Genomic DNA, 27757 nt, shown 5'->3' with positions numbered 1-27757 from the left:
CAAACGCGCCCCGTGGCGCGCTTTAAGTTGGGAGATTAAGTCCCCTTGAATCCTGAGGTCCCCTGGCGGCCAACTAGCCCACCAGGTACCTCCAGTAAGCGCCAGGGAGCTGCGTTGCAGAGAGGTGTAAAAAGGGGCGTGGCCTCATTACACCTCTCTGCAACGCAGCCCCCTGGCGCATACTGGAGGTTCCTGGTGGGCTAGTTGGCCCCCAGGGACCCCCAGTATTGAAGGGGAATTCGTTCCCCCTCTGCCAACGCGCCAGGGGGGCGCGTTTGCAGAGTGATGAAAGGAGGGGGCGTGGCCTCCTCCCGATCCTGTTTTTTTTTCTTTCTCCTTTTTAAGAAGTAGCCCCCCTTCTTTTTCTTATTTGTTTTTTTTATTTAAAAAAAAACAAGAAAATCGGGAAGGGGGCCGTGTGCCCCCCTCCCGAGGCCACAATTTGCCCCGGGGACCCCGTCCCCCGGGGCATGGCCATTTTTATTTTTATTTGTTTTATGGAGGGGGGCTTCGTAGACCCCTCCTGTGGCCCATGTTGGCCTCGGGGACCCCATCCCACGGGCCGTTTTGTTTTATTTATTTTTTTATTTATTTGGGGGAGGGGGGCCGCGTGGCCCCCCTCCCGGGCCCCTACTGGCCCCAGAGACCCCATCCCCCGGGGCCTGGCCTCTGTTGGGGCCGGCCGTGGGGGGTCCCCAATCCCCTACAGCCCCGCCGGCTCCCCGTGTCTTGCGGGAGTCGGAATTGCTTTTCCACATGGGGAGCAGCTAACATGCTGCTCCCCGTGTGGAAAAGTAATCGTCTTTGGTATTTGGAAGAGAGAGCAGGTTTCCTGCTCTCTCTTCCAAATACCAAAGCAGTTTGCTATGGCAGGATGGGAGCCGCGAGGCTCCCACACTGCCATAGCAAACAGCAGTGTCCCGGGGGTGGGCACCCCGGGACACTGCAGGAGCCGGCCCTTGGGGGTGGCGGTCCCCAGGGCCACGACAAGGCTCCAGGAGGGGGGCCGCGCGGCCCCCCTCCCACTTAATTTTAAGGCCCGGGGGGTGGTGGTCCCCGGGGCTTGGGGGTCCGTAACGGACCCCCGATTTAAATATTTAGTGTCCCGGGGAGGTGGCGGTCCCCGGGGCGTGTGGGGGGGGGGCTCAAGCCCCCCCACACTGATATATTTTTTTTTTTTAAAACAAGCTCCGGGGGGTGGCGGTCCCCCTCTGGGCCCCCTATTATGATAAACACATTGCCCCGGGACTTGGCCCACCCGGGGGCTAAATGAAAACGAAGCGCGGAAGCCCGCGCTTCGTTATTTTTTCCATTGGCGGGATGCGCGGACCCTATGCACATCCCGCGATTTTTAAAAAAATTCTGGGGCCTTGGGGGTCCTTATGGGACCCCCTGAGCAGGCCTAGGGGGTCAGGGTGTTTCTACCCTGCCCCCTTGTCGCGTTTTGCGTCTTTGTTTTTGTGCTTTCTTGTGCCTCGGTTCTACCGAGGCACAAGATGGCTGCCAACACTTCCTGATTCAGAGTGTTGGCAGCCAATTAGCATTCAGCTCGTGCTCGGGAGGGTGCGGGGAGGATCCGCGGATCCTCCCCGGCCATAGATATTTATGTACTTTTAACTCTAATTTTCTCAGGAACTACTGAACGGATTTACACCATTTAAGCAAAAGGCACGAAGTCTGAACTGAGGACTACCTCTTTGCCAAATTTGGTGTAATTCCGTTCAGCAGTTCGGGCTGTAGCTGCGACAACAGATCCTATGGGAAATTGCATGGGGAAAACGCGTTTTGGGACCCCTCTTTTTTCTCGGCCCCCGCTTGACGAATCACCACAAAACTTTCAGGGTAGGAGCGGAGAAGAGCTGGCCAAAAGTTTGGAAAAATTTGCGAAGATTCGTCAATCGGCGCCAACGTTATTCCAAATAGAATGTTGTGGATTTCCTATGGAAGATAGGTCCTAACTATAACTATCTACTGGCGACCGCCAGTAGATAATATATAGATATATAGATATATATAGATATACATATATAATTCAAACTGTACTGATCTCTCTGCAGCAGGAAATAAAGAGGTGGATGTCTGTTGGAACTGAGTTATATACCCTAAGGGGTGTACGGTGATTGGTGGAGACAGGGCATGCTATGCCGGATGGGTCATGTAGTTCAAAGTTTTATTGGCTGCTGTAAAGTTCAGTAAAGAAAAGAGAAGCATAATCAGAAGCCTCTGTTTCCTGACATAGAATCAAGGAGTCTTCTTCGCATTTTGAAGGGGGGCGTTATTAGGTCTCGCTATTGCCCCTTTACTCCTGACACTCTTTTCTTTTAGGTCTCGCCTAGCATTGCCGCGCGAATGCGCTGCCATCGCTTTGCGAGACATGCAGTATATACTGTAGTGTGGAAGCTTTGTGGAAGCTCCGCCCACTCTCTGCCCATTGGCTTTTGTCTTAAATGCTGCCTTCCGATTGGATTGAGGCTTGTTGGTCCCTCCTCATTCATCATTTGTATCCTTCCACGGCTATTGGCCCCTTTACTCCTAACACCATTTTCTTCCCTGTCTCCCCACCCCAACGCCCCCTCCCTCAGTCTGTGACTTCTCACCCTCCCGCACCCCCCACTCCCGTTCGTGTTTTCTTGACTATCTGCACTTCGGTTTTCATCTTTATTATTGCCACCTTGAAATATGCGAGTTCAAGATGCGTGCTGTACAAAAATTCTCGTGTTTAATTAACTAGATTTTAATGTTACTCTAAATATAATAAGACTCTAGGCAACATTCGGGGTATGCATGGCAACTGACGCCCCTTAGTTCACAAATGGCATTGTTGTCGGGCGGGAGAAGCGGCAGTGTTTTAACACCTGCTTAAAACGAGCACTTTTAATAACTCTAAATTCAGTGCTATAATCTTGTGTACTAAGGTGACGCACTAAAGAAATGTACTTTTTTTAATTCTGAAGAGACATTATCGCACATTTATATCATGTTTACTGTATGATTAACATGCCGATCATTTTCACGGCTTGCCCACTGGCTCGTATACGCTTGCCTTGTCTCCGGCTGGCTCTACCTGTTAATTAATGTATTGGCTCACGCACCTCTAACCAAGAGAGATGAATGGATACATGACAATGAGCCCGGTAGATGGTAGAGAAATAGACTGGTGCAGACAAACAGACAAAGTCAGTCTCCATTGCCTCACGTCAAAATCATCCCTTTCAATAACCTGGAAATCTGCAGGCAACTCCTGCATGCCCCAACCTCATCTCCCTCACCTATTCTTAGCAGAAGTGGCAGATTCTGAGCTGTGCCCTGCTGGTGCAGAGGAGCACGGCAGAGTCTGTAGAAGCGCTGGGATCCCTAGCCTCTCCGGGCGGGCACCTAAGCCTTCCAGGTGCCTTCACACTCAGGATAAATGGATACATTTTGTTCTGTGCTTTAGTCTCCCCTCTGTGAGCATTGTCTGGTAGATGAAGCTATGTGTTAATACATTCAGAGAGGTGGTTGTGTACAAACAACAGCCACAATACCGTACGTTTTGAACGTGTAGTTAAATACCTGCTCATCGAGTACCTCATTGGCTGATCATTCCATGGCACTACCAAAATTACATTTGGACACATTTGCTTAGCTGTAAAACACTTCCTTCTATGGGTCATTTAACAGCTCGGGGCTTTGGGGTTAGGTAACCTACTTTGGATGCTGTGTAAAAGAGTTAATACAAAAATTAATGCAATGAAACTAAGCAACCAGTACTGTCTAAAACACTGTGAAAACTGACACGCATTCTGGCATTTTGTTTAGTTAATGTCGATTTTCTCATAGATGCGAGTAAAGTACTTTTAATATCTTAATGAAATCTGCACACTTTTAACTAATAGCACCGGGCGACCTTTGACAACTAGGCAATAAATACATTTTCATGTACCCCCGAAGCCCCCCTGCCCCCGCCCCCTTGGCAAACTTCATTGCCTCACAGTGTTTGGGGGATAACCAAGACGCAGGAGAGTGAGTCAAATAGTCTAGAAAATGAAAGAGAAGCAGGGATTTGGATTCACATGCTCTGATCCCGATCGCGTTGGTTAGTCTGGAAGCACTACTTTTAATAATGAATTGTGCTTTAGTAAAGCACCATGGTGTGCATGTGTGGCGACACTTCACCCCTGAGGTACGTGCCAAGCAATTGTTGACCCAATCCACACTTTGCGTCTTTTTCAATTATATTTATTACGAAGTGCAGGACCTTTCCAAGGGATTTGCACACTACATACATACATTCCAAAAATAAAACGTGTAGGTAAAAAACATTGCCATTTACAAAGTCAATAGCTATAACTCACAAATGCGAGACCTATTTGCATTGCAAATTCTTGTTTCTTACCCTGCTGATTTTAGGAGTTTATTGGTAAAATTTCCTGTATTCGATGTTAACCATGATAAACGATGCTAGCTGTTCTCACGGCTCGGCTTCAGCCTCTAAACGGCCGCTCCTTTGGGAGAGGATGTGGTCCGTTAGGCTGCGCTGCCGCCTCTGGTATAGGAAACCAGGTTTCGAGCCTCGAGGTCGCGTCCACATCATGCGATTCTGGGCAAATCACTTAATCTCCCCGTGCCTGAATGTGTAATGTAAAGCGCTCCAATACCTTCCGGTCGAGTTCGTGCTATATAAATATGCAAAAAAAAAAAACATCAATTATGTGTCAAGTAAACATAAGCACGTGCAGCTGTGCAATCTGGCGCCGGCGCATTGGAAATTATCGTTGCCCGCTCTATATTCTAGCTTCTAAGAATTCGTGGAACACAGTTAGTAGTTATGCGCAAGCGCAGCGGTCGACTCCGCGCTGCAGCACGTGCCCATGTTTACGTTCCTCCCAGCAGCCGCAACGTCACTGGTCAAAGAACGGCTGCTTTGTTTTGTTTTTCAGAATGAGGCCGACGCTGGTGACAGGGGGCAGGAGGAGGAGCCAGCGGAACAATCGCACCCGGGGGCAGCTGGAGGTGATCTGCGGAGGCCCTGGTGGGAGGCGCTGTGGGCTCAGGAGGGCGGCTAAGGGAAGCATCGCGACGGTGAGCAGGATAATGACAGCGGCGGAGGGATCCCGGTAGGTGCTGCGGCTCGGTGTAAACAGATCCGGACACGCGAGCCCTGGGTTGGAATACACGTCACTGCGAAACAAAGAGCTTTACGGACGCTGAGCGGAGTGCGATTCGAAGGGAGAGGGGAATAACCGGTGGAAAAAACTAACCGCAAAAGAGTGAGACTCTGGTAACTGGGGGTGAGAAGGAGGAGACTGTGGACCATTTGGAAGTGGCTCCGGTGCCGGAAGGGCTGCAGTGTTTCCGGATCGCGTGCACTGGTTGTGCTAGATTTGGACTGCGGGAGGTCGTCCATCGGGAGAGAGAGAGACTGGCTGCCAGGAAGAGGCCACCAAGGATGCGCAGTTAAAGATCTGACCCAGGGGGCCATGTCCTCTTCCGAGGAGCCGCTGGAGGCGGACTGGGTGTCGGTACGGCCGCACGTCTTCGAGGAGCCGCACAAGAGCAAGTTTGTCTTCATCGTCGCCTGGAACGAAGAGGAGGACAAGTTCGCGGTCACCTGCCACAATCGCACGGCCCAGCGCCGGCGCAGCGGCAGCCGGGGGAGTCCCCTGCGGGCCGTCCCCGGTGATCCTGAGACGCCGGGAGAGGCCGATGAGGAGCAGTGCAGCTGGGCAGGCCTCTTTTCTTCGCGGGACCTCCGGGCGGTGCATCAGCAGCTGTGCGCCGTCAGCGCCGAGCTTGAGCCCTGCCTCCCCCCTCTGCCAGCCGAGCCAGCGGGGGTGTGGGCCGTACTCTTTGGGGCTCCTGAGCCGCCCGCACCGCCCGTGGAGGGTCTCTGCCACGAGCTGCAGCTCTACCTGGGGCATGCCCTGGACACCTGCGGGTGGAAGATCCTCTCCAGGGTGCTGTTCAGCGAAAGCGGCGACCCCGAGGAGTACTACGAGAGCCTCAGCGAGCTGCGCCGGGAGGGCTACGAAGAGGTGCTGCAAAGGGCCCGGCGCCAACTGCAGCAGGTGAGCCCCGAAGGTGTGGAGGTGGTATGTGTGCCGCTACATGGTGTGGTTATAGCTTAATAGGAATGCACATGTGGGTGTTGTACGAGGGAACATCTTGAAGGTCAGGAATGATGATGAGGCCAGCGTCTGGCAGATTCACGGAGGCTCAGCACTAGTGTGTTGGGCTGTAATGCAAGATTAATGCGGCACACAGCTAATTGTTGCGGCCTATATACAGAAGGAGGGCATCAATGCAAGCATTGGCCATAGTATTATTTTTTGTGGCAGTGTTTAATGCACTAAGTGCGGTGTACTGTGCACGTGTGACCCTGCTGTGTTGAAATATGACACAAGTTCGCGGAGAGTTCTGATAGTTGAAGTTGAGCATCGCCCCCACCGAGTCTCCCTCAACCATGCTGGTCCGTGAAAACCACCTTTTTGTTTCAAAACTTTCTGCATCAGTTATGCCTATTTGTGAATCGTTTGTTGCTCCTCAGAACTAGTTCTTTGGTATGCAAAATATGTAGAGCTACTGAATCTTAATCTCTTACAGTGTGTGCATACATTATGCAGTAAAGAGAACTCCTTGCAGCGAGTGAACAAAAGCGGCAATGCAAAACCACATCGCGAACAAACGTACTAATAAACGCAGATAAAGAAAAGGGTTAAGAAAGACAACGTTCTCCTTGTTGCCCACGAGAAAGAGATTCCTTTCCATGTTAGGTCACTGCTCAAAGTTTGAAGCCCACTGGTCTGGACGGCATTTTGCATGCGTTTGTGAGCATTGCGCTTCAAAAGTCTCGGCTCCTGTAACCGAAAAGGGGGGGGGGGGGGGGGGGGGGGGGAACTTACCTTCTCCGACTGCACTTCTTTGTTCCTAGAATGTCCTCATAATTTAAATGCAGGGAACCCGTTTTCTTAACAGTGCGCAGGTGCCTGGCCTTGCCAGTCCTACTCAAGCGCTCCAACTAATATTCACTGCACATTTAGCAGTTTCCGTCCGCCCAGAGTTTTGAGCTCTGGTTAATACAGTGTATTCAGAAGCGCACGCCGAACTTAGTCTGGATAAGATTATTAACGCAAACTTTTTTTTAAAAGGAAGCTGTTCTGCCCTTTGGGTGATAATAAATAATACAGCCATTCACAGAGGCAGCGTGGCCAGGCTTCCTCCATTCTGTGACTTCGTGGAAAGTACGGCCACACATCTCGTGATTGTGAATACTCGATCAGGCTCTAAGCGCGAAATCTTGATCTTTACGTTTTCGTAATTTTAAATATTATCTAAATAGATAGCCGTTACTTGGCATGGCTTTCTATTTACTGAAGTGACCTGCAGCCGTGCCAGTTTGATACCTAAGTTAGATGAACAGTCGCTGTGAGACTCTGAATGTAGCCATCACAGGCAGGTGATCACTACCGACTTTTCTAATTTGCACTGCCTTCTAAACGTTAACAAAGGCTTTCCACGCCGCACCCTGCTTCAAAATTCAAGACATTGGAGCTACCAGTGGTTACTCACATTTCTGTCCTGTCTTGGTAGTTATTTCAGCCGTCTTGGATTGCACCTGTTCTCCTTTTAGAGTTGCATTACCTGCACTTCTCACCTTCCCACACTTGTGATCTTCCCACACTTGTGAGATGCCTCAGCGGGTCATGCAACCTAAATGTTTCAGGTTTGAATCCTACGTTGTCAATTGTTTTGTCATTAATTAATTCGTCTTAGGTTGATGCAACGGAAGTCATTAGACACCTGAGTTGTGTTATTTGGTTAGGAGAATGGATGACTACATTGGTATCTTTCGATAGGAAACTGCTGCATAAAGTTATGTACTCAATGTCCAGGAAGTTTTGTTTTAAAATATTATTCACGACAAAAATTGTTGTTAGGCGTGATTTTTCTTCCTGCCAAAATTTAATTATTCTTTCATTAGATTCTTTGGAGACTGTCTTTATAAAACCACCTCTTCTGTGTGAACACAGGACCCGGGGAAACGAATCGTTGTATACAAGGCATCGCGACCAGTTCAGTGTCATGGCCTTACAGTTTACTTATTCTCTTGCTTTGTTTTATACTCCTATTGTTTTTGTTAGAATATATACTTTTAGATTCTGTAGGATGTTGCCCTGGCATTGGGGCGTGTCTGTTGGCCTTAGACGTTATAGCTATTCATTGACCCCTGGACCATCTACGGTCTGCGGTGGCAGAGAGATCTGTCATTAACAAGGCTCTTGGATTATATCCTGTTTCAAACTACATCTACCGTGAGGTGAGTACGATTTGTTTCATGCTTCTTCTTGGAGGCACTGCTACTTTTATTTATGGCATAGACGGGCTAAAGTGTTTTACAGATTGTCGTTTGCTACTGAACACCTTCAAAGTCGCGCCAAAAGTGTCCTGTGTAGGTAAAAAAACAGTTTAATTTCTTTGTTTGGGTCCCAAGAGCTGGCGTTTCCTGCTTTGCATGCTGGTTAAAATAGTCAATCGGCTTTAGCAAGCGCATGCAGCCTTCTAACTTTTCCGGCGGGCTAATTCTTGACATTTTGTTATGGCACAGCAGTCAAGTGCTCTAATATGCCTCAAAAATGTAATTTTACACCTCCTTTTGTCGGAAGATAGCCCGCCACCTGTTCGGCCAGGTAACACTGAAACTCACACTTAAATAATCTATACTGTAGGAAAATGGAAAGACCGAGTTTACATTGTGTTTTTAGATTCTGTGCATGGAGACTCTTAGCTTATATAATTGTCATTTGGTGGATGAGCATCATTATTTGACATCGGGTGAATTTGTCCTGTCATTTCTTAAAATGACTTTTAGGCAGAAGTTTTAACCATACCTTCAACTATACATAAAAGTGGTACAAAATAAATCACATGTCTGTGAGAGTTCACCTGGCAACAGTGAACATTGTATGTTAATCCTAAATATCGACGAATCACACACTTATTCTTTACTTCAAAGAAACATCTCTTGAGTATGTACTGTACTACTCTTTGCCATGTTACTCTGTGCCACTCCACTCTACGCCGTGCAACTCCACTCTACTTCAAGCCATTCCACTCTACAGCACGCCACTCTTTTTCTACACCGATCTACTCCACTTTACACCACTCCAAACCAGACAATTCTGCTCTATGCCACTCTACTCAGCTCTACGACATGCCACTGTACTCCTTTCTACTCTATGCCACTTACTCCAATCTGCTTTCTGCCACTGTATGCTATTCTGTGCAACTCAGCTCGAAGCCACTCCAGCCTACACCACTCTTTGGCACTCTTTGCCATTCTGCGCCACTCTAAACTCTATGAAATTCATCTTAACTCCACTCTACGTCAATCTGTTATGGCACTCCACTCTACTTTGTGCAACTCCACTCTACTCTATGCCACTCTACTCCACACAACTAAATGGAACTTTACGGTGCTCTACGCCCCTCCACTCCCCTCAGCTCAACTCCACACCACTTCACTTATCTGAACGCCTCTCTGCTTTTCCACACTGCGCCACTCAACCCAATGCCACTCAACCCAATGCCACTCCACCACGTCACTCCACTCTAATCCACTCTATTCTGTGGCACTCTACTACACTCTATGCCACTGTGCAACTCCACGCCACTTCACTCCATGCCACTTCACTCTAAACCATCTCACAACACCTCTCTCCACACCCCCCACTTTATGACACCCCACTCTATGCCACTCTGTGCCTTGCTTTTCCACAACACTCTACTACAGGACGCTTCATAGCACTCTATGCCACTCTGCTCCATGCCACTCCAAACACTACTCCACTCAATGCCACTTTGCTCTGTCACTCCTCTTTAAGCCGCTCCACCCTACTCCACTCACCACTTCACTCCACTCTATGCCAATCCACGCTTCCCTACACCACTCCACTCTAAGCTACACTACTATCAGCTACCCTGTGCCACACCACTATTGTTTAGCCATGCTGAACAGCAGCCATGCTGAGGTATAGCATGGCTAAAAGACACTTTCAGAACCAATATTTCTCGCATAGGCGAGCCATGTTAGCTTGGCCAGTGCTTGTTTTCTTTAGTACTAGTACTGGTGGTGTAAAGCTGCTAAACTAGAATCCTTGCCTTGTAAAAGCCGCAACCCCTGCCGAGGTGTCGGTCGTTTCCTGAAGCATTGTTGGGATCAAATGTTAAATAGATCTGGGCTCCTTCCACCACACCACTCTCCTCTACGCCACTCCACAGCACTCTACACCACTCTGTGCCACCCGGCGCCACTTCACCCTGCACCACTGCACTCTACTCCACTCTATGCCACTCCACTTTACAGTGTCATGCAGCACTCTACGCAATTTCACTCCACTACACTCAATTCCATGACACTCCACTCGACACCACCTCACTACTCCATGACACTCCACGCTACTCTAGGCTACTCTGCCAACCACTGCAAAGCACTCTACGCCACTCTGCTCCATGCCACTCCACATCACTGCGCACCACTCCACACCACTCAACTCTTAAGTCACTCCTCTTTAAGCTGCTCCACCCTAGACCCTCCGCTCTACGCACGACTCCATTCTGTATCACTCCACTCTCCTCTACACCACTCCAATCCCCCTTGCTCTATGTCACTGTGCTCTATGGCACTATGCCATTCCACTCTATGCCACTCCACACTATTCTCCGCCACTCTTGGCTACTCTATGCCACTGTACTCCACAGCACTCTGCTACACGCCGCTGTCCATGGCACTCTGTACCACTCTTCTCTGCACCATTCTACTCATGCCACTCCACATCACTGTACGCCACTCCACACACTCGCCACCCCACACACTCGCCACCCCACTCTATGCAGTCTACTCTAAGTTATTCCTTTTTAAGCAGCTCCACCCTACGCCATTCCGCTCCACGTACTCCTCCATTATACACCATTCCACAAATAAAGTGCAAAATTTCATGAGTTGCCGGTTTTAAATGAGACTATGAAGAGTTTGCAGTCCCTTTTGTAAAAAACCAAGGCTTACAGCTTAACTTAGCTGTTATTGATTTTTTTTTTTTTTTTTTTGCATGCATCATTTGGTTGTGTGCCTTTTCTCTTCCTTATCACACGCCTTGCTGTCATGCTTCAAAAGCCTTTCTGATTCGTCTAACAGATGAGCAGTACAGTGCTGCCTGCATGCTCTTTTTTTCAATGACAGTGTATTTTTCCACTCTCATCCCTGCTGCCATTCATTCACTCGCATTCACTTTCCATACACACACCCTCAAATCCAACTATCAATCATCTCTATCTACCCACACACATGATCCTTTCTTGCATCCATCATCTCTTCCCTACATTGACAATTCCACACTATCCATCATTCATTATCCATCCACTCTGTATTCACATCTAATACATTTACACATACATCAGTCATCTGTGCTCTTCCACATAATCTCCTTCCTGGAGGTTGCTTGCTATGTTTTTAATTTCTGAAATTCTATTAATTGCCACCTGATTAGCCTCATAAATTTTTTTTAAGCAGAGAAGGGATTTTCATTCTTTTCAGTTGTCAGATTAATCTGTCTTTTAAAATTTGTCATTTTTCATATCAGATGATTGTGATTAGGGTAATGGATCTCTACTTCAAAGAGTGCCTTTATTGCATAGAACGCTACTTGGCTTGTGAAGTCCGAAGATAGTTTCATGCCCCCCTGGAATAGGTGGCATCCAACCCTCCCTTTTCCCCTACTTCCTTCCTAACTAATCCAGTATCTTTTTGAGCTTCATAACTACACAGTGTGATGGGATTAGATACATCCACCACCAACCTCCACTTTGTGATTAGGCTATTGGGAATGGAACGTATTAATGTCTAGGAGACCTCTTCTTGGAACAGTCAGTCCACTTTATTCTAACCAGTTGGCAACACACGAACAGTATCCACATTGTAATTGTCACTCTTAGTTCCCTAAAACCATAGTTACTGTGGTAGGGTCTTCCCTCTGTCAGTTCCAGTTTATTGCCCTTCTAGAGAATTGGGGTTTCTCCAATTTCTCCTGATTCCATCAAGCTTCTTGGTGATTCAGTACTGCCTCTGATCTGCCTTCTTCTGTCATATCCAGGACTTTGTGGTCTTCCTCTTGTGTTCATGTCAGGTGAGTCTTAAGGTACAATTTAAACCATAGACTGAAAGAGAAAGTCAATCTTTAGCATATTTGGCATGTCAGAAACTCCGAGGTGAAAGAAGAAAGCAGTCTTCTTTTGTTGAGGGTGGATTGGGAGAGAAATGTAAATGCTTATGGCATGAGCATGAAATTTAGAAGCCTCAGACTTTCTTGCCTCCGTAATATTTCTGTCTTTCAGTTTGAGATGATCCCTGTGCTCCAGCGCGAGACCGGGGGAAAACGGGGAATAACCTTTACCGATACCCTCCCAGCGTCGCAGACCCGACGTCACACTGATTCATCATACACACATTCGCTGGTGTGGCCCATAACACCAACACTCATACGTCTTTCTCACGGGTCTGCACACACAGGAGGGATGAGTAATTCAAGCGCTGGACATGTGGGGTAATACCTTATAACCTATAGGGAAGAAAAGTCATTTACAAATGTACATTAACGCCTTTTCACCTACAGATCCTCAATCCTAAACATCAAGGTACTCCTCCCACTTAAGTCAATGGACCGAATTAGTTGGATTGGTTGATGGTGATTTTAGAACCAGATAAAACACACTTTAAGATTCAGAATCCTTCTCCTTAATAGAAAAACCACAAACTCATTATTTCTTGTTAATCAATAATAGATTATCTAATTTTCATAACTGAGCTAGTATGCATTTGTTTCATCAAGTTTAGAAAGTTTTATATCAATTTATCAGAAAATCGCAGAACTTCATTGTTGGAAAACGAGGCAGCATCTGTGAGGCCTGCACAAATAACATGACTACATTTGTCCTTCACTGGGAACCAAACACCCAATTGTAGCGCCTGACTCTCAGAGGGTAGCGTTGCAGAGCAGTCGGAGGCTTACTCAAGGGAGGTGGTGTGGGCTAGTAATCACCATTTGCAGGTGCACAAACATAACACTCAATAATTGATTGTCCAGTCTGTACTTTGCTTTATAAAAGTAAGAGTACATTTATTAAACACACACACACCCCTCAATACTATGCACCAATTTACAAATATACATAAGCTGTTGGAATTACTTTGTAACATGGCATAACATCTCCACCCCTCCCGCAGGGGGGGTGGGGTCTAGTACCACCACTCCCATGTATGCACATCAACTTGCCCCCAGTGCAGTTAGTTGAACATAACCTGGAGCGAGGGCACTGCGCACTGGCACCATCCCAGTGGCGACCCACCCCATTACCTCAACCAGCATTAAAAAGGGGTAAACCTGCCTTGGTGACACATGACTCTGACTGAGCATCTCCTACTGACCATGAAGTATGTACCTCTATATCTTAAGGGCTAGCAGTCTGGGGTCTTCACCTAAGCGCAGCAGCAAGAATCCATGTTTACGCACACTTTAGAATGACAGTACTCATCACCTTGGTTGATCATTTGAATGCATTGCAATTACAGCCCCTAAGGGTATCGCAGATGAAATCACAGGATTGCGCATATACAGCCAGACACCCTAGCAGGACTGTCTGGCAACATAGAACCACTTGGCTTATGACATCACCTTACACATGTGACTTACAGTCCCTTCAAAAGAAGTACTCCTGGCAACTACACTTCTCCTGCAGTGCGCCTCTTCACTTTAAAAGGAATCACAGGTAAAAGCATGGGATTACGTAAATACAGCCAGACCCCCTAGCAGGAAGGTCCATCAACATAACTCCATTTAGCTTAACATCCCCTTACACAGGTACTTCACTTTACACATGTGACTTTCATTCCACCTGAAAAGAAATAAACCAATAGTAAATGCATTTCGGTGCAATTACACCACTTCACCTCCAGGGGATGCCCTTCTCCAGACATCCCCAACTCAGCCCTTCACTCCATGATGCACTTCATAGTACACCCTCCGCTGTAGAACATAAGTTCCAGCCTAGAAGGTGTTAAAGGCGGGCTGAGTCCTGGAGGGGTTATTCTTTCAGATGCCCCGTGAAACTTAGGGGTGGACTGTTCTTCTTTATGCTGGGGGAGACTGCGGTGCTCCTGCAGCCCCCCTGCACCCCTTTTCACCCATGAGGGTGACCTCCTCCTTTGGGGGCCACCAGGCACTAAATTGGCAGATTTCTTTGTGCTGGGGGGGGGGTGAAGACGGTGCTCCTCCAGCCGCTCCCCCAGTACCTTTTCACAAGTGAGGGTGACCCCCCTCCTCCGGGGGCCACAAAGCGCCAAAACAGCAGATTTCCAAATGCCTGGCGAGGCATTATGGGGCACTTCATGCTCCTCTTTAACAGCCCCCGCCACTGGGAACACTCTCCTCCGCCCTCAGGGTCTCTGATTCAGCAGGGTGCTGTCTTCACTGACTCCCTGCGCCAGCCTCTCGCCAGGTTCTCCTTCTGGGACTCTCTTCTCCCTGCGCAGAGGCCCCTGCTTCTGTGCACCAGTCCTGGGCTCTTCTTCTGGTGCTGATAGGGTCCTGGGGGTAGTCAGGGGGTCACTCCTTCCAAATGCCCATTGTGCCAGGCTCCAGCACCTTCACCCTCAGCAGACCACACCCCAGAGAGACCTTCTCTTCCTCTGCAAGCACTTTTTAAAAGTTGAGTAGGGGGCTGGCAGGAAGTCTCTGTTGGTCCTATCAAATAGCGACACATCACGTCCCTGCCCCTGCTCCCTCCTTCTTGCCCAGCCTCTGAGCTTGTTCAAAATGGCGTCGTCCAGGGTTTCTGCCACATGTCTCGAAAGCACCTTCCCCCCAAGCTGCCTTCCCTCCTTGATACAGCCTGGTGCCTGGCACCCAGCGACAGCGGTTGATGGATTGGCCTGTAGCCCCACCCATCTTCTCTTCGTGGAGAGGAGGCCCTCGCTTGTGGAAGAAAGGTTATCAATCCATCCAGCTGAGGTCAGCCCTCAGCCTGGGTCTGGTCATGGCTGGCTCAGAGAAATATGACTGTTCTGGATGACCCAAAAGCAGTACAAATATGACTTTGGACTCTGCAGAATACTTCTTTTCACATTTGCTACATTGGACTTAAGTGCGTATCTGGAATCTGTAGGCCTAATTGAAGTTAATCTAGCCCCTGGCTCCACATTTCCATAGGGGAATAAGGAAGTGAAAACACAGTAAAACGCACTGACTTTCCCTGGCATGTCTCTTCCATCCTGAGTTCACTGTGGGTGAGTCCCAACTTGTGAGGCTCCCCAACAGTAAAAGCTCAACAATAAGGTGCTGAAAAAGCGAAAAATCCGGACAGCCCATAGTGTCAGAACCACCTTCTAACACACGCCGCCCCCAGCTGATTCCTACAGGGAAGAAGTAGCCATTCTACATGGGTACACTTCCCGTAGTCAGCGATAACTAGTTATAAGGGGTTCTGACCAGACCCCCCTTACTGACCAGTTATCTGCTTAGACCACCTACTCCTCCCATCCATGAAATCTCCACCCATGACAGGGATCCCAGACTACCCTAAGAACCCTCCGGGCTCTAGGTTAGATACCTCTAGGTCACTCATGGTCTACATGGACTCAGCCTAACTAGGCTCACCTTTGCCCTTGGGCATGCAACACTATGCCTACCACCTCTCAGGACAAGGGTCCAGTGCCTCAGCACTGATGCGGTCTTCTGGGATAGGTCTAAATCCCATCCCCTGGGTCAATAGCTGGTCTCCCTTCCAGAGTTTGTTCCAACCAGTACCCTCTCTCCGTTTGGTCCTTGCACCCCAAAGATGCAACCTCTCTGGACCCTCACCCTGCCGCTGAGGTCATTCTGCTGCCACCACCCTTTCGGGATGACTGTCTTCCCTAAAGAAAGCACAGCCACTTGTGCTTCCCCACACAGAAAAGCACCCTTTGGCCACTGGCCTGGCTCTCTGATAGGACCTCAGACGGGCCTCACCACCACGCTGGCAGTGCCAGGGAGGAACACTGAGGGTGCCTCATCAGACATCCTACAGCTCATTCGCCCCGTCAGTAGCTCCACCCGGAAACTACCCCGGGAACCTAGACCCCTTCCTTGTTCTCCGCTGCGAGAACAGGGCCTATGTACCCTTCCCTCCGAGAGGTGCACTCTCCTCCCGGAGTACCCTTAGAGAGCCTGTGGGTCCCAAGTTAGCTAGACCCAGGCCCACCTCTCAGGGCTCTCCCCGGTCTCCCTGCAGCGCCTTGGGAGACCGCCCAAGGACCTACATGGTCCCTGGATGGCCTGCACCACCCCTTATGAAGAGCAGGGTCCCTTCACTTAAGATAGGCCCCACCTGCCTTCAGGGTAGTACTACCACTCTCAGCCAGGGACCCTAAAGATCCCGGCTAGGCCTGCACCACCCCTTCACGAAACACAGGGTCCCTTCACTTAAGATAGGCCCCACCTGTCTTCAGGGCGGTACTACCTCCATCAGCCAGGGACCCTAAAGATCCTGGCTAGGCCTGCACCACCCCTTTGGGGAAACACAGGGTCGCTTCACTTAAGCTGGGCCCCACCTGTGTCCAGGGTGGTACTACCTTGCAGAAGTCCACCTCCTGCATCGAGCTAGGGGAACACCCCCCTGCTCCTGGTCCTTGGGTCCAAGTCCCACAGGACCTACCTGACTGGTTACCGGCTAGGCATCGCCCCAGCCACCACTTCAGGTTCCCTCCACCAGCTCCTAGTCCTGGGGTTCTCCTAGTCCTGGGGTTCAAGTCCCACCGGTCCTACCGGACTGGTCACCAGCCACCCGACCCCGACACCTCAGGGTCCACCACTAACCCTTCCCCTGGAAACTAGGGAGCACATCGCCCCCACTCAGATCTCCACTGGGTCAGTTACCTAGCCCACCTAGGGGCTACCACTACACGCCATCACTAAAGAACTACCCTCCTTGGGGGCCACCCACTACCAGCGGCCACCCCTGGGTTGCTCACCTCCCCACCAGTTAACCTGGGGGACTTGCCGGACACTCAACCCTACCACACCCTCCTCCCACAGTGGGAAAAGTTTCTTGGGGTCCCCCACCATGGGAACCCCTGGGGCGCTACTGCCCGGGGTAAAGAAACCTCCTGCCCCACCCTTCCAGTGGTTTTGGCCTGCGCCATTAGCAAGAAACTTCCAGTGGGGGAAGGATATCTGGGGCCCCTCCTGTGGAAACCCTCCCTGCCCTTAAAAAGCGCAGGAACCTCCCAGGACCCCTACTTCTCCTGTCCCCCTTGAAGGTCAATCCACCCCTACACCCCCACCTGTGATGTAGGTATCAGTTGCTGTCCCTATCTCTTGAGGAGACACCCTCCTCATGCAGGTGTAGTGTATGTAGTGTTAGGGTTCAAAGGTGTACAATATGGCTTAGAACATTTGTATGCAATAATTTCCTGGAAAGCACCATCCCGCTAGCACATTATAATCAACATAGCGCGGTCATATCAATACAGCTTACATTTAAACCACAATAACTTCACATGACACATATGGGCGCTGGGCTTTCCTTTCCCATACCTTTAGTTCACATAACCAAAACGTTGAACCCTTCTCAGAGCCTTGCGCTCTTCCATTTGCTCATTACTGCATAGGTAATGTGTGGCAAAACTGGACTTATCAAATGCTATAAATGCACACCAGAATGGGATACTATGTTTCCCGCCGCTAGCCACCAATGTTGGGAAACGAGGCAGCATCTGTGAGGCCTGCACAAATAACATGACTACATTTGTCCTTCACTGGTAACCAAACACCACCTCCCTTGAGTAAGCCTCCGACTGCTCTGCAACTCTACCCTCTGAGAGTCAGGCGCTACAATTGGGTGTTTGGTTCCCAGTGAAGGACAAATGTAGTCCTGTTATTTGTGCAGGCCTCACAGATGCTGCCTCGTTTTCCAACATTCATATTTACCTAATCTTACTACTCTGGGGTCTTCTAATTCATTGGCTCTGCATAGATTGTCTGAAAGCAAGCCAAAGCTCAAAGTTCTTTGCTCAGCACGTTACAGTCCCAGAGATCGGCAAGGACCAAAGACGTGCAAACATCGGTCAAAAGTTTGTGGTCATCAAAGAGTCGGACAGCATCTAACTCATCAAGGAGGCAGGCGATAGTCCCTCCGTCAGTCCGTCAAAGATAGCTCGCAATATGGAGAAGGGTTTGGCATCGAACTAGAACTTCCCTATTCTACTATCCCTTCTTATAATAAAAATTTAACATAAAAGTAACAAGTTTTAACATTTGGGTGATTATGATTGGTCGGTTGAGATCGTCCGATGCTAAAGTTTTAGACTTTGGTACAGTTCATGGGGTGATGTCACAAGTTCATCTAAAAGTCAGTCCGTTCCGGTTTACTTGTGAAAGTCTTTTGGCTTGGCCATCATCCCACAGTGTTCTTGCTTGGGAACACAGAGGTGAGGTTCTGTGACGAGGTCTGGAAGGCTTTGCTGCTTCTGCGCACTTCGCTCCATGCCTCGTGGATCGGTGGCCATTTCGTCATGTCACGTCCGCGGCCATTTTGAGTTTTAGGCCCAAACGCCAACTTAAGCGAAACAAACACAAAAGAGTAATATAAAGAAATAATAAATCTAATGTTTACCCCTTACTAATCCCTTTATGTGCTTGTATTTATCTAGCATATAGCAACATTTAAAGCAATTATATTCACCATATCGGTCCTCTTCTTGGGCAACATTACAGGACATTACAAAGGCAACATATATCATGCAGTTTTCTTATTACCACATTTACTACCTTTAATATGCGTACATATTTTAGTTATAAAGTTATTTTAGCCATGCAATTGCAAATCCCACGTGTAAATTTTATATTAATAAATGTTGATTAATAAACATGCAAACTCATTTAATAATGTTATAATTAATAGATTATTCAATTAGTATTTTCATGCAAAATGGGGGAGGTATACAAAATTTGTACAACCTGCTCCATCAATCCCCCCTTTGGTGATTTTATCACCACACCATAACATTTTGTATTAATTTATCATAGAAAGCTAAATGAATTCTTTGTTAGTTCACATCTGTTTCCCCAATTTCTTCTCTTCTTGCTGATTTATACATATTTTCTTTCATCTCTTCTAAATCTACCTCTTCATATTCCCTCTCTTGTCTCTTATTCTGTCTTTTTTCAAATGTTCTCTTTTTACATTTTTCTGTATTTATTTTTCTTTTACAACATAAACATCCTAATCTTAGAATTAATACTAGAAAAATCACACATGTTAATGGAAATAAGATTCTACCTATAAATGTACTACCTAATTTAAATAAGAAATCTTTAATAGAAGGAAGTTTCTTTCTAATCTTTTCCCAAACACTTTCAACCTCCAGTGGTGCAATTTCCTCATGTAATTCCGTTATATTTTTGATTTAGATCTTTAGATCTTTACTTTCGTCTAGAATGTAAGTACAACAATGTTGAACTTTCAGCATTCCACAGACTCCACCCTCTTTTGCCAATATTACATCAACGGCAAGTCGATTTTACATCACCATGGCACGCATGGCAACCATTTCAGTATTTACCAATAAGAGTCCTCCAGCGGTGCTTGGTGACAAGCGATACACTACTGTTCATAATTTTCTAATTTTATGTGCATTCAGAGATATTCCCACTGCTGGTATCAATGCTCCAAAAATGTCTCCTACAATTTCTGACCAAGACTCTCTTTTTCTACGAGTTAGTAGACTACCTAACTTATGTACACCGTCTTCTACTCTTCCCATGTGGAATATCTTTGGAAAAACCAGACCTACATAACATGTGCCATACCAATGATCTGGCAAACGATAATATGCCTTGTTCCCGCAGATAAAATACAATCCAGGAAAGACTGTAACATTTCCACCTTTAAATCCCCATCCACCCATGATTCGATATGTATCATGGCAATCACTGTTACCTACAAAGTAATTATCATAGGCAGTTTGATTCCTTCTAATACAAAACTTCCCTTTCTAAGGCCAATCTAAAGCCATTGTTGGACTAGCTTCTCCTCTCAAATGTTTTTCCTTTTCAACACCCCAGACTGTCTTTTCTTCACTTTCCTCAGGTACTTTCCTTTGCGTTTTCAATCTCCTTTCTTCAACCATATCCAAAAACACTTTCTCTTCTTTCTTTAAACTACATGTTAGATTATTCCTAAATATAGATTCTAATGTTAACTCTTTAGTTTCTAGGAAAAATTCACCTAATACCTTTGCAGGTTTTACTTTATTCAATTTGTTAATTACAGGTACTTGTGAAAGTACGTTACCTACATCTGAAAAATAATATTCTAATTTCCCTATCTTCTAAAACAAACTTGCTATTACACTACATGTTATTCCATATGTTACTGGAAGGTGATGGTATGTCACTCCCTCAGATACAGATGCAGGTAACTGTATGCAGACGTAGCAATCCCTCACATCCATTGTCTTTACATATTCATACAATAGTTTTGAAAATACATTGTTAGAAAAATCATTTATAGACCTATCTTTGTGCAAGTAATTTCTATCTATTTTAGTCGGATATACTTTCTGAAACTTTTCCACATTACGTTTATTCTCCTATGTCCTTCTATTGTATCTAATGTAACTAAATGAAATCATCAAAGCTAAAATACTCCATAGAAGCATCAGTAATCCTGTACAACAACAACACGTTTTTAACCACCTTCTAAGAAAACTACATTTAGTATTTCTATTCTCTGTGTTTGCCATTTCGAAAAATGAACAGTGTCTTTTGACTTAGCCTCTTCCTCTTCACAACTAGTTTGTCTAACCCAAGTCTCTAAGCGCCTACTTGCTTCTATCAGTTAGGTCTATTTCAGTAATTTATTGTCTTTCCATCAGTATTGCTTTTTGTCTCTTCAGTTTGGCATTTGATCGTCTTTTACTTTCCTCTCATAATCTTGATACAGAACTTCCTGAACATCCGTCTCTTCTCCAATATCGGACAAGATAACTCTCAGGATTTCCGATTCTTAGTCTTCCTCAACCACTTCATGTACAGTCACCTCTGGGTTTCCTTGGCTGTCTGCCTCTTCTTTGATTTCAGGCATGGCCACATACGACCATTCTGGTGACTTATACTTCTGGTTAGGTTTTCTCGTTCTCTTGTTTTCTTCTGCTGCATTTATTTCCTCGCTTTTTGATTTTTCTTGACTAGATACTCATTCACTTGTTCTGCTCTTGATTAATTCACTCGTGTTAGTCGATATCTCAATTTCTTTATTTTGTTTGGCCAGATTTAATCTTTTGCTGATCTTTTCGAATTTTTTCCCTTATTCTTTTCAGCTCTCCATGCTCTCTTCCTCAAGACTCGACCTACTGGTATCTCTTCATCACTATCTTCTGATTCTGTTTCAACTTGCTTTTTGCTTTCAGCTGTTTCACTTTCCACCACTTTATTGTTCCCTACTTCTGTCCCTCCTCGTGGTTCTTGCACACAATGTTCCTGCTGATCCCTTCCTCTAACTGAGTGTTTGAATTCCCTACAACTCCTCGGGGGTTTTCCACAAGATTCTTTCCCTCACTCTCTGTATCTGGCACCTGTCCATCTACTTATTTAATTTCAGGTGGAATTTCTCTCAACTTTCCATCAGGAGTTTCTTTATCAAGAATCTCCTTTATTATTTCTTCACTTTTTCTCTCTTGCCAAGTATGTGCTTGTGTCTGTTCTGTTTCTGAGTCTGAGCTGGTATCTGAAATCTGTAATTTTCTTCTCAAGGGAATATTTTCTGGTTCTACAATCACATCTGGTTCTTATTCCCCCCCCCTTTCAGGGTTTTCTCTTGTTCTCTTGCCTTCAGTGTCAGATTCAGAGCTTGATTCTGATTCCTCAAAATATTCTCCTTCTTTATCTACTGGAATTGGAATTCGCAGAGTATGACTAGCATGGATCCAGTTCTTTATTCCAGCACACTTTACAGCTGTTGTTGTAGTCAAAATCACTTGTCGTAGTTTTCCCCAACGTGGGACCAGACAGTTCCTTCTTCTGTGTACTTTGATTCTCACCCAGTGTCCTGGGCTCAGATCATGAGCTTGCTTCTTTTCAACGGTGGTGGCATCCGATCCAACCTGATGAAACACAGAATGAACTGCGTCAGCCAGTCCCTTACAGTAATCCAACACCAAGCCATCAGTTATAGGCAACAGCTTGTTGACTGGAATTAAAACATGTCGCATTGCTCTTCCCATGACAATTTCATGGGGACTCAGACCTGTGTTCCTATCTGGAATAGATCTAATAGTCATGAGTACCAGAGGCAAGACATCAGGCCATTTCAAACCTGTGGCTAAAAACATTTTTCCCAATCTGTTTTTGATAGTGCCATTCATTTGTTCCACCCCACCAGAAGCCTCTGGGCGATAGGAACAATGCAGTTTTTGTAGTACATTCAATGCTTCACAAATCAATTTCATGATCTCATTATGGAAATGCTTTCCTCTATCTGATTCAATTGTGACTGGGAACCCAAATCTAGGGATAAATTCCCTCAAAAGCAATTTTGCTACTGTGATTCCATCACTTCTTCTTGTGGGATATGCTTCTACCCATCTAGAAAACAAACAGACCATCACTAGAACATACCTCAACCTGTTACAAGGAGGCATCTCAATGAAATCAATCTGCATTCTGGTGAAAGGCTCCTTCTCGACCTATTGTTCCTAGACTTACCACTGTCTTCCTTCCAGGAATGAACTGCTGACATATTAGGCATCTTTGACAAAGGCTCTCAGCTACAAGTCTGAATTTTGCATTGTACCATATTTGTTTAAACAATCTAATCATGGCATCTCTCCCTATGTGTGCTTGTCCATGATACATCCGTGCCATGGCAGACACCATACTGTCAGGTATGACTGGTCTTCCATCTCGATAAACCCACACATGATCTGTTTCTCTGGGTGCACATCCTGCTTTTACCCACTGCCTCATTTCCTCATCTCCTGCTTCTTCCTGCAACTGCCTCACTTCTTCCCAAGTACTCACAGTGTTAGTAAACAGTAGGGGCCAAGATTTCATCTCTTTCTTTAGTTCGGTTAATCGAATTCTGGTTACGGGCACAATATTGAGCCACATTGTTGGCATACTTGTTACCAACTGCGACATAGTCTCCTGTATTTGAATGTGCAGCACACTTCACAACAGCCAATTGCTTAGGCAGCTGTATCGCCTCTAACAATTTCCCAACCACTTCAGCATTCTTTATAGGAGTTCCGCTTGAAGTCCGAAATCGTCTCTGCAGCCATATTTGGCCAAAGTCATGCACAACACCAAAGCCATACCGACTATCAGTTATCACAGTCACTCTCACATTCTTTCCTATCTTGCATGCTCTTGTTAAGGCTACAAGCTCAGCAACCTGGGCTGAGTTTACTCCCTTCAGATAAGATGCTTCCATCACTGCTGCAACTGTGCATACCGCATATGCTGCACTTAGCATTCCTTCTTCTGTTCTCAAGCATGACCCGTCCACAAACATCACAAAATCACTTTCTGTCAATGGTACATCTTTTATATCAGGACTTGGTTTTGTACAAAAATCAAGCACATCCAAACAATCATGATCCATTTCGTCTCTGACTTCCACATTCTCAGCGTCAGGCAATAACGTTGAAGGATTTACATTCAAACATCTCGTCAGGCTCACATTGGTTGCACCTAAAATGACCTTTTCATATCTAGTCAGCCATGTGTCATGAACTGAGTGCGGCTCCTTGTTAAAAGGATTGCCACATCATGAGGTACAAACACTCGCACAGGATATCCCATCACTATTCCTTCGCTCTGTTCCAGACTCTTACAAGTAGCAGCTACTACTTTCAAACAACCTGGCAATGCTACGGCTACAGGGTCTAGCATAGCTGAAAAATATGCAATTGGTCTTCTCAATTTTCCATGTTTCTGTATTAGTACAGAAAGTGCACATCCATTCCTTTCACTGCAGTGCAACTCAAACTCTTTCTCATAATCCGGCATACCCAACGCTGGTGCTTCACACAAACTGTCTCTCAATTGCTTAAAAGCTGCTAACTCTTCTTTATTCAAGTCAATGGGGTCTTTTACATCACTTCTCGTCAGGCGTACCAAAGGTTTTGTCATCAGGGAAAAGTTACTTATCCACTGACGACAATATCCAACCATTCCAAGAAACATTCTCACTTCTCTTTGTGTCATTGGGGCTCTCATTCCTTTTATTATCTTGATTCGGTCTGTAGTTATTTTCCTCAGTCCCTTTTCAATTTTGTGTCCTAAATATTGTACTTCTTTCTGACAAAATTGTAGTTTCGATAGGGATACATTAAGTCTTCCATCTGCCAAATGATTCAACAATGCTACTGTGTCCATTACACAAGCTTCTCGATTTTCTGAGGCTACAAGGAAATCGTCGATATATTGAACTGACACTGAATTCTCGGGCATCTGCAAATCTTCTACGGACTTTTTCAATATCTGATTAAATATCGAGGGGCTTTCTGTATACCCCTGTGGGATTCGGCACCATGCCAAAATACGTTCACCAAAACGTAACACGAAAATTTGTTGGCTGTCATGATGTAATGGGATGGAAAAGAAAGCGTGACACAAATCAATCACTGTATACCATTCTGCATCATGTGGAATCTGATACAAAATCACAGATGGATTTGGTACAATAGGACAACATGGCGCAATGATTTTGTTTATCTTTCTCAAATCTTGCACTATTCTGAACTTTCCATTAGGCTTTTTCAGTCCCATAATTGGTGAATTACATGGACTACTTATTATTTCTCTCAAAATACCTTGTTTAACCATTTTCTCAATTATAGGAGTAACTCCTTCAATTATCTCAGGCGTTAATTTATATTGAGGAACATTTGGGTAGCTTATTCCTTCCTTCGCTGTTATTTTTACAGGATCAACATTTTTCATTAATCCTACAACCTCTCCTGTGAAATCCCAGACTTCTGCTTTTACTGTGTTTTCCAATTCTTGTGGTAGTTCGTCAGGGTTGAATACTGCAAATGCTTTAGTAATCTCAGGTTCCATATTAGCCATTGTCATTTTATACAATACGTCTTCATCAGGGGTCTCAAATGCTATACCATAAGGGGTACAAAATATAGTGCAATTCATCTTGCACAGTAAGTCTCTCCCTGACAAATTTACAGGACTTGAATCGCACACAACAAAGCGGTGCATTTCGGAAAATTTCCCTATACTGACTTTTACTGGTTCTGTGAGATACGTTTTAATTTCTCTGTTGGATACTCCAACCACTTGGATTGTTTAATCAGAGAGAGAAAGATTTTTAACATCAGCTGTCCTAACAGTTGATTGAGTAGCACCAGTATCAACAAGGAAAGTAATATTTTCATCATTTATCTTTCTATCTACAAAAGGTCCTGTCTGGTCTACTTCTAGAGTTGCGCCAAGTACGCACTCTTCTTCCTCCCTTCGGCACCGTCAGTAGCCTTATTCTGACTCACTCTCATCGCGTTTTAGCCAATACTGTGAAAGAGCGCTAGCGCGCGGCAGCTTACTTACCTGTTCTTCGTTGTAGAATCCTGTCTCATTACTGTATTTCTGTGAATTTACGCTCTGTGGAAAAGGCGGTTTTGGCACCTGATTCCGTTGGGCAACAACCTGCTGCTGTCGCTACGGTTGACAACTCACCTCTTTCTGCACCTGCGGATTCAATGATGCATTATCATTATTAGTATTCAGGGGAAATTTACACTCTGATTTCCAATGCCCTATTCTTCCGCAATTATGAGATGGCCATTTCTTTTTGGCTTCTTCTATATTAAATTGTCCTTTTCCCTTTCCATTATTAAATTTTGGTTTTATACCTGTACCATTGGCTTGTTCAATCAACTGAGCTACCTGTCTTTCTGCTACTTTAACCTGTGCCCACGTTGCTTTTTCTTTCAACTTACGTTGTTTGGCTTCAATTTCATCACTAAAGTATTTTGCATGTCTCAATCATTCATCTATTTTCTTGTTTTGCCAATCTACTGTATGCTGTTTAATCATTTCACTTATTTCCAGTCGTAGTCCATATACAAATCTGTATACAAAATGACTTAATTCCTTATCACTCAAGTTTTCATCACCACTAAATTGCTTAAAGGCAAGAATCAACCTTTCATAATAGGCATGTACTGATGCCTTAGCTTCCTGATGAGTCATGTCAATTTTTACCCAATCAGTCTCTTTGGGAGGATCCTTGTTTTTCAGGTACACAATTACCTGTTCATATTTTTTCATAACCTCTGGATCTGGGGCTTCTGTTTTTGGGTCTCTAGGGTATTCCTGTGTAGGCCAATTAATCATAAGCTTGCACTCTGTCCATAGATCTGCTGGTACTATTATGTCAAAAAGGCTGTTTAATTCAATCCATAAGACTTTTGATAATTTAACGAATCTATCTACTTGCCTATACCACTTGACTGGCTTTTCGCGTAGTCGAGAGAAATCATTGGTAAATGACAAAATATCTTGTCTAGTCCAAGGGACATGTACATATCCCCCTTCTGGAATTTCTCTCATGGGACCTTCCGTTACTACCTTTTCCTTTTCTCTTACGGGGAAAGCTGTAAAAGCTTTGTCCGAGGCATCATCTCGTTTTCTGAACTACCTGCTTTTCCATTTATCTACATCTCCCCATTTTCTTAACAAAATGTTTATGTCCTTGATCTGGGTCATTCTTCCCGTGGTATTCATATTTTCTATATCTTTTTCAGAAAAATCTACTCTATATGGTTTCTGTAAAGCCTTTAGTTTTTCAAAGTCTATACCCATTTCATGTGCCACTTCTTCTAGTCTTTTGTGTAGATTCTTTGCTCTCCATGTTATGCGTTTGCATAGGAATAGCAATTCTTCATCCTGATAATTTTTAAGCTTTTCCGTTGGGATAGTCCCTACTATTAATTCTTCCAAAGTCATTCTTAGCTTGGCTACATCTATAGATTGGGATTCTTTATCTTTCTGCTGCAAACTACTTAGCCATTCTCTCAATTCGTCTGAAGTAATTCCTACACTATCTTTCCCAGAATTTTGTGGTGTTAATCTCTCTGGTGTTCCTGGAACTGATTCTGTCGTCATTATCATTCTGTCTGCTAAACTTTGATTTACTGTCAAGTTTTTGGGTGTACTCTGTTCTAACATACTTGTCGCTGGTCTCCATGGATTTTGATCTATATTCTTTTCTAGACTTTCTGAGTTTTTATTATTGTTATAAGGAATCGTCAAACAGTGCTCACTATCCTTCTTATCAGAAATAGGCATTACGGGTTCTATAGTTACTGGAACAGTTACGGCTTCCAAATTTTTAGTTAATTCCCTAATCTTCTCAGTTAATTCTAAAGTGGTTTTTGCTAATTCAGTGGAATTTTCATTACCCATCTTACCATGTTGGGTTTGCTCCACTTCTTTAAAAGGATTGTTCCTTTCTATCTCTGGTAATACTGATTCAAATTTTATATTCTGTGAAGTTTCTCTCATTAGGGCACTTGGTATTAACATATTAGAATCTGACTGATAAGGGGTGTGGATTTTTATAAAACATGTCGTCAAGAACATCATCCTCCGATTCATGCACACCATACCCTTTTGACTCAACATTATTTCTCTTTTCCACACATTTTCTACTGCTAGCTTCCTCAGCATGTCTTACC

The 27757-nt window shown here is 45.5% G+C and overlaps 1 protein-coding gene across 2 annotated transcripts in view; it reads left to right on the top strand.

Annotated features, from left to right (window-relative positions):
* The first annotated feature begins 4937 nt into the window (after positions 1-4937).
* The window catches only part of JMY (junction mediating and regulatory protein, p53 cofactor), a 748581-nt gene continuing 725761 nt past the window's right edge, over positions 4938-27757 (top strand). For both annotated transcript variants that reach the window (XM_085632252.1, XM_085632253.1), the window contains exon 1: positions 4938-6047. In XM_085632252.1, the coding sequence (XP_085488378.1) occupies positions 5460-6047 (588 nt within the window). In that variant the 5' untranslated portion in view covers positions 4938-5459. The remainder of the gene's footprint in view (positions 6048-27757) is intronic.

Source organism: Triturus cristatus, chromosome 2_1 (genome assembly GCF_964204655.1).
Source record: "Triturus cristatus chromosome 2_1, aTriCri1.1, whole genome shotgun sequence".
Lineage (NCBI taxonomy): Eukaryota > Metazoa > Chordata > Amphibia > Caudata > Salamandridae > Triturus > Triturus cristatus.
The sequence above is the reverse complement of the archived record's forward strand: the minus strand, read 5'-3'. Positions and strand labels throughout refer to the sequence as shown.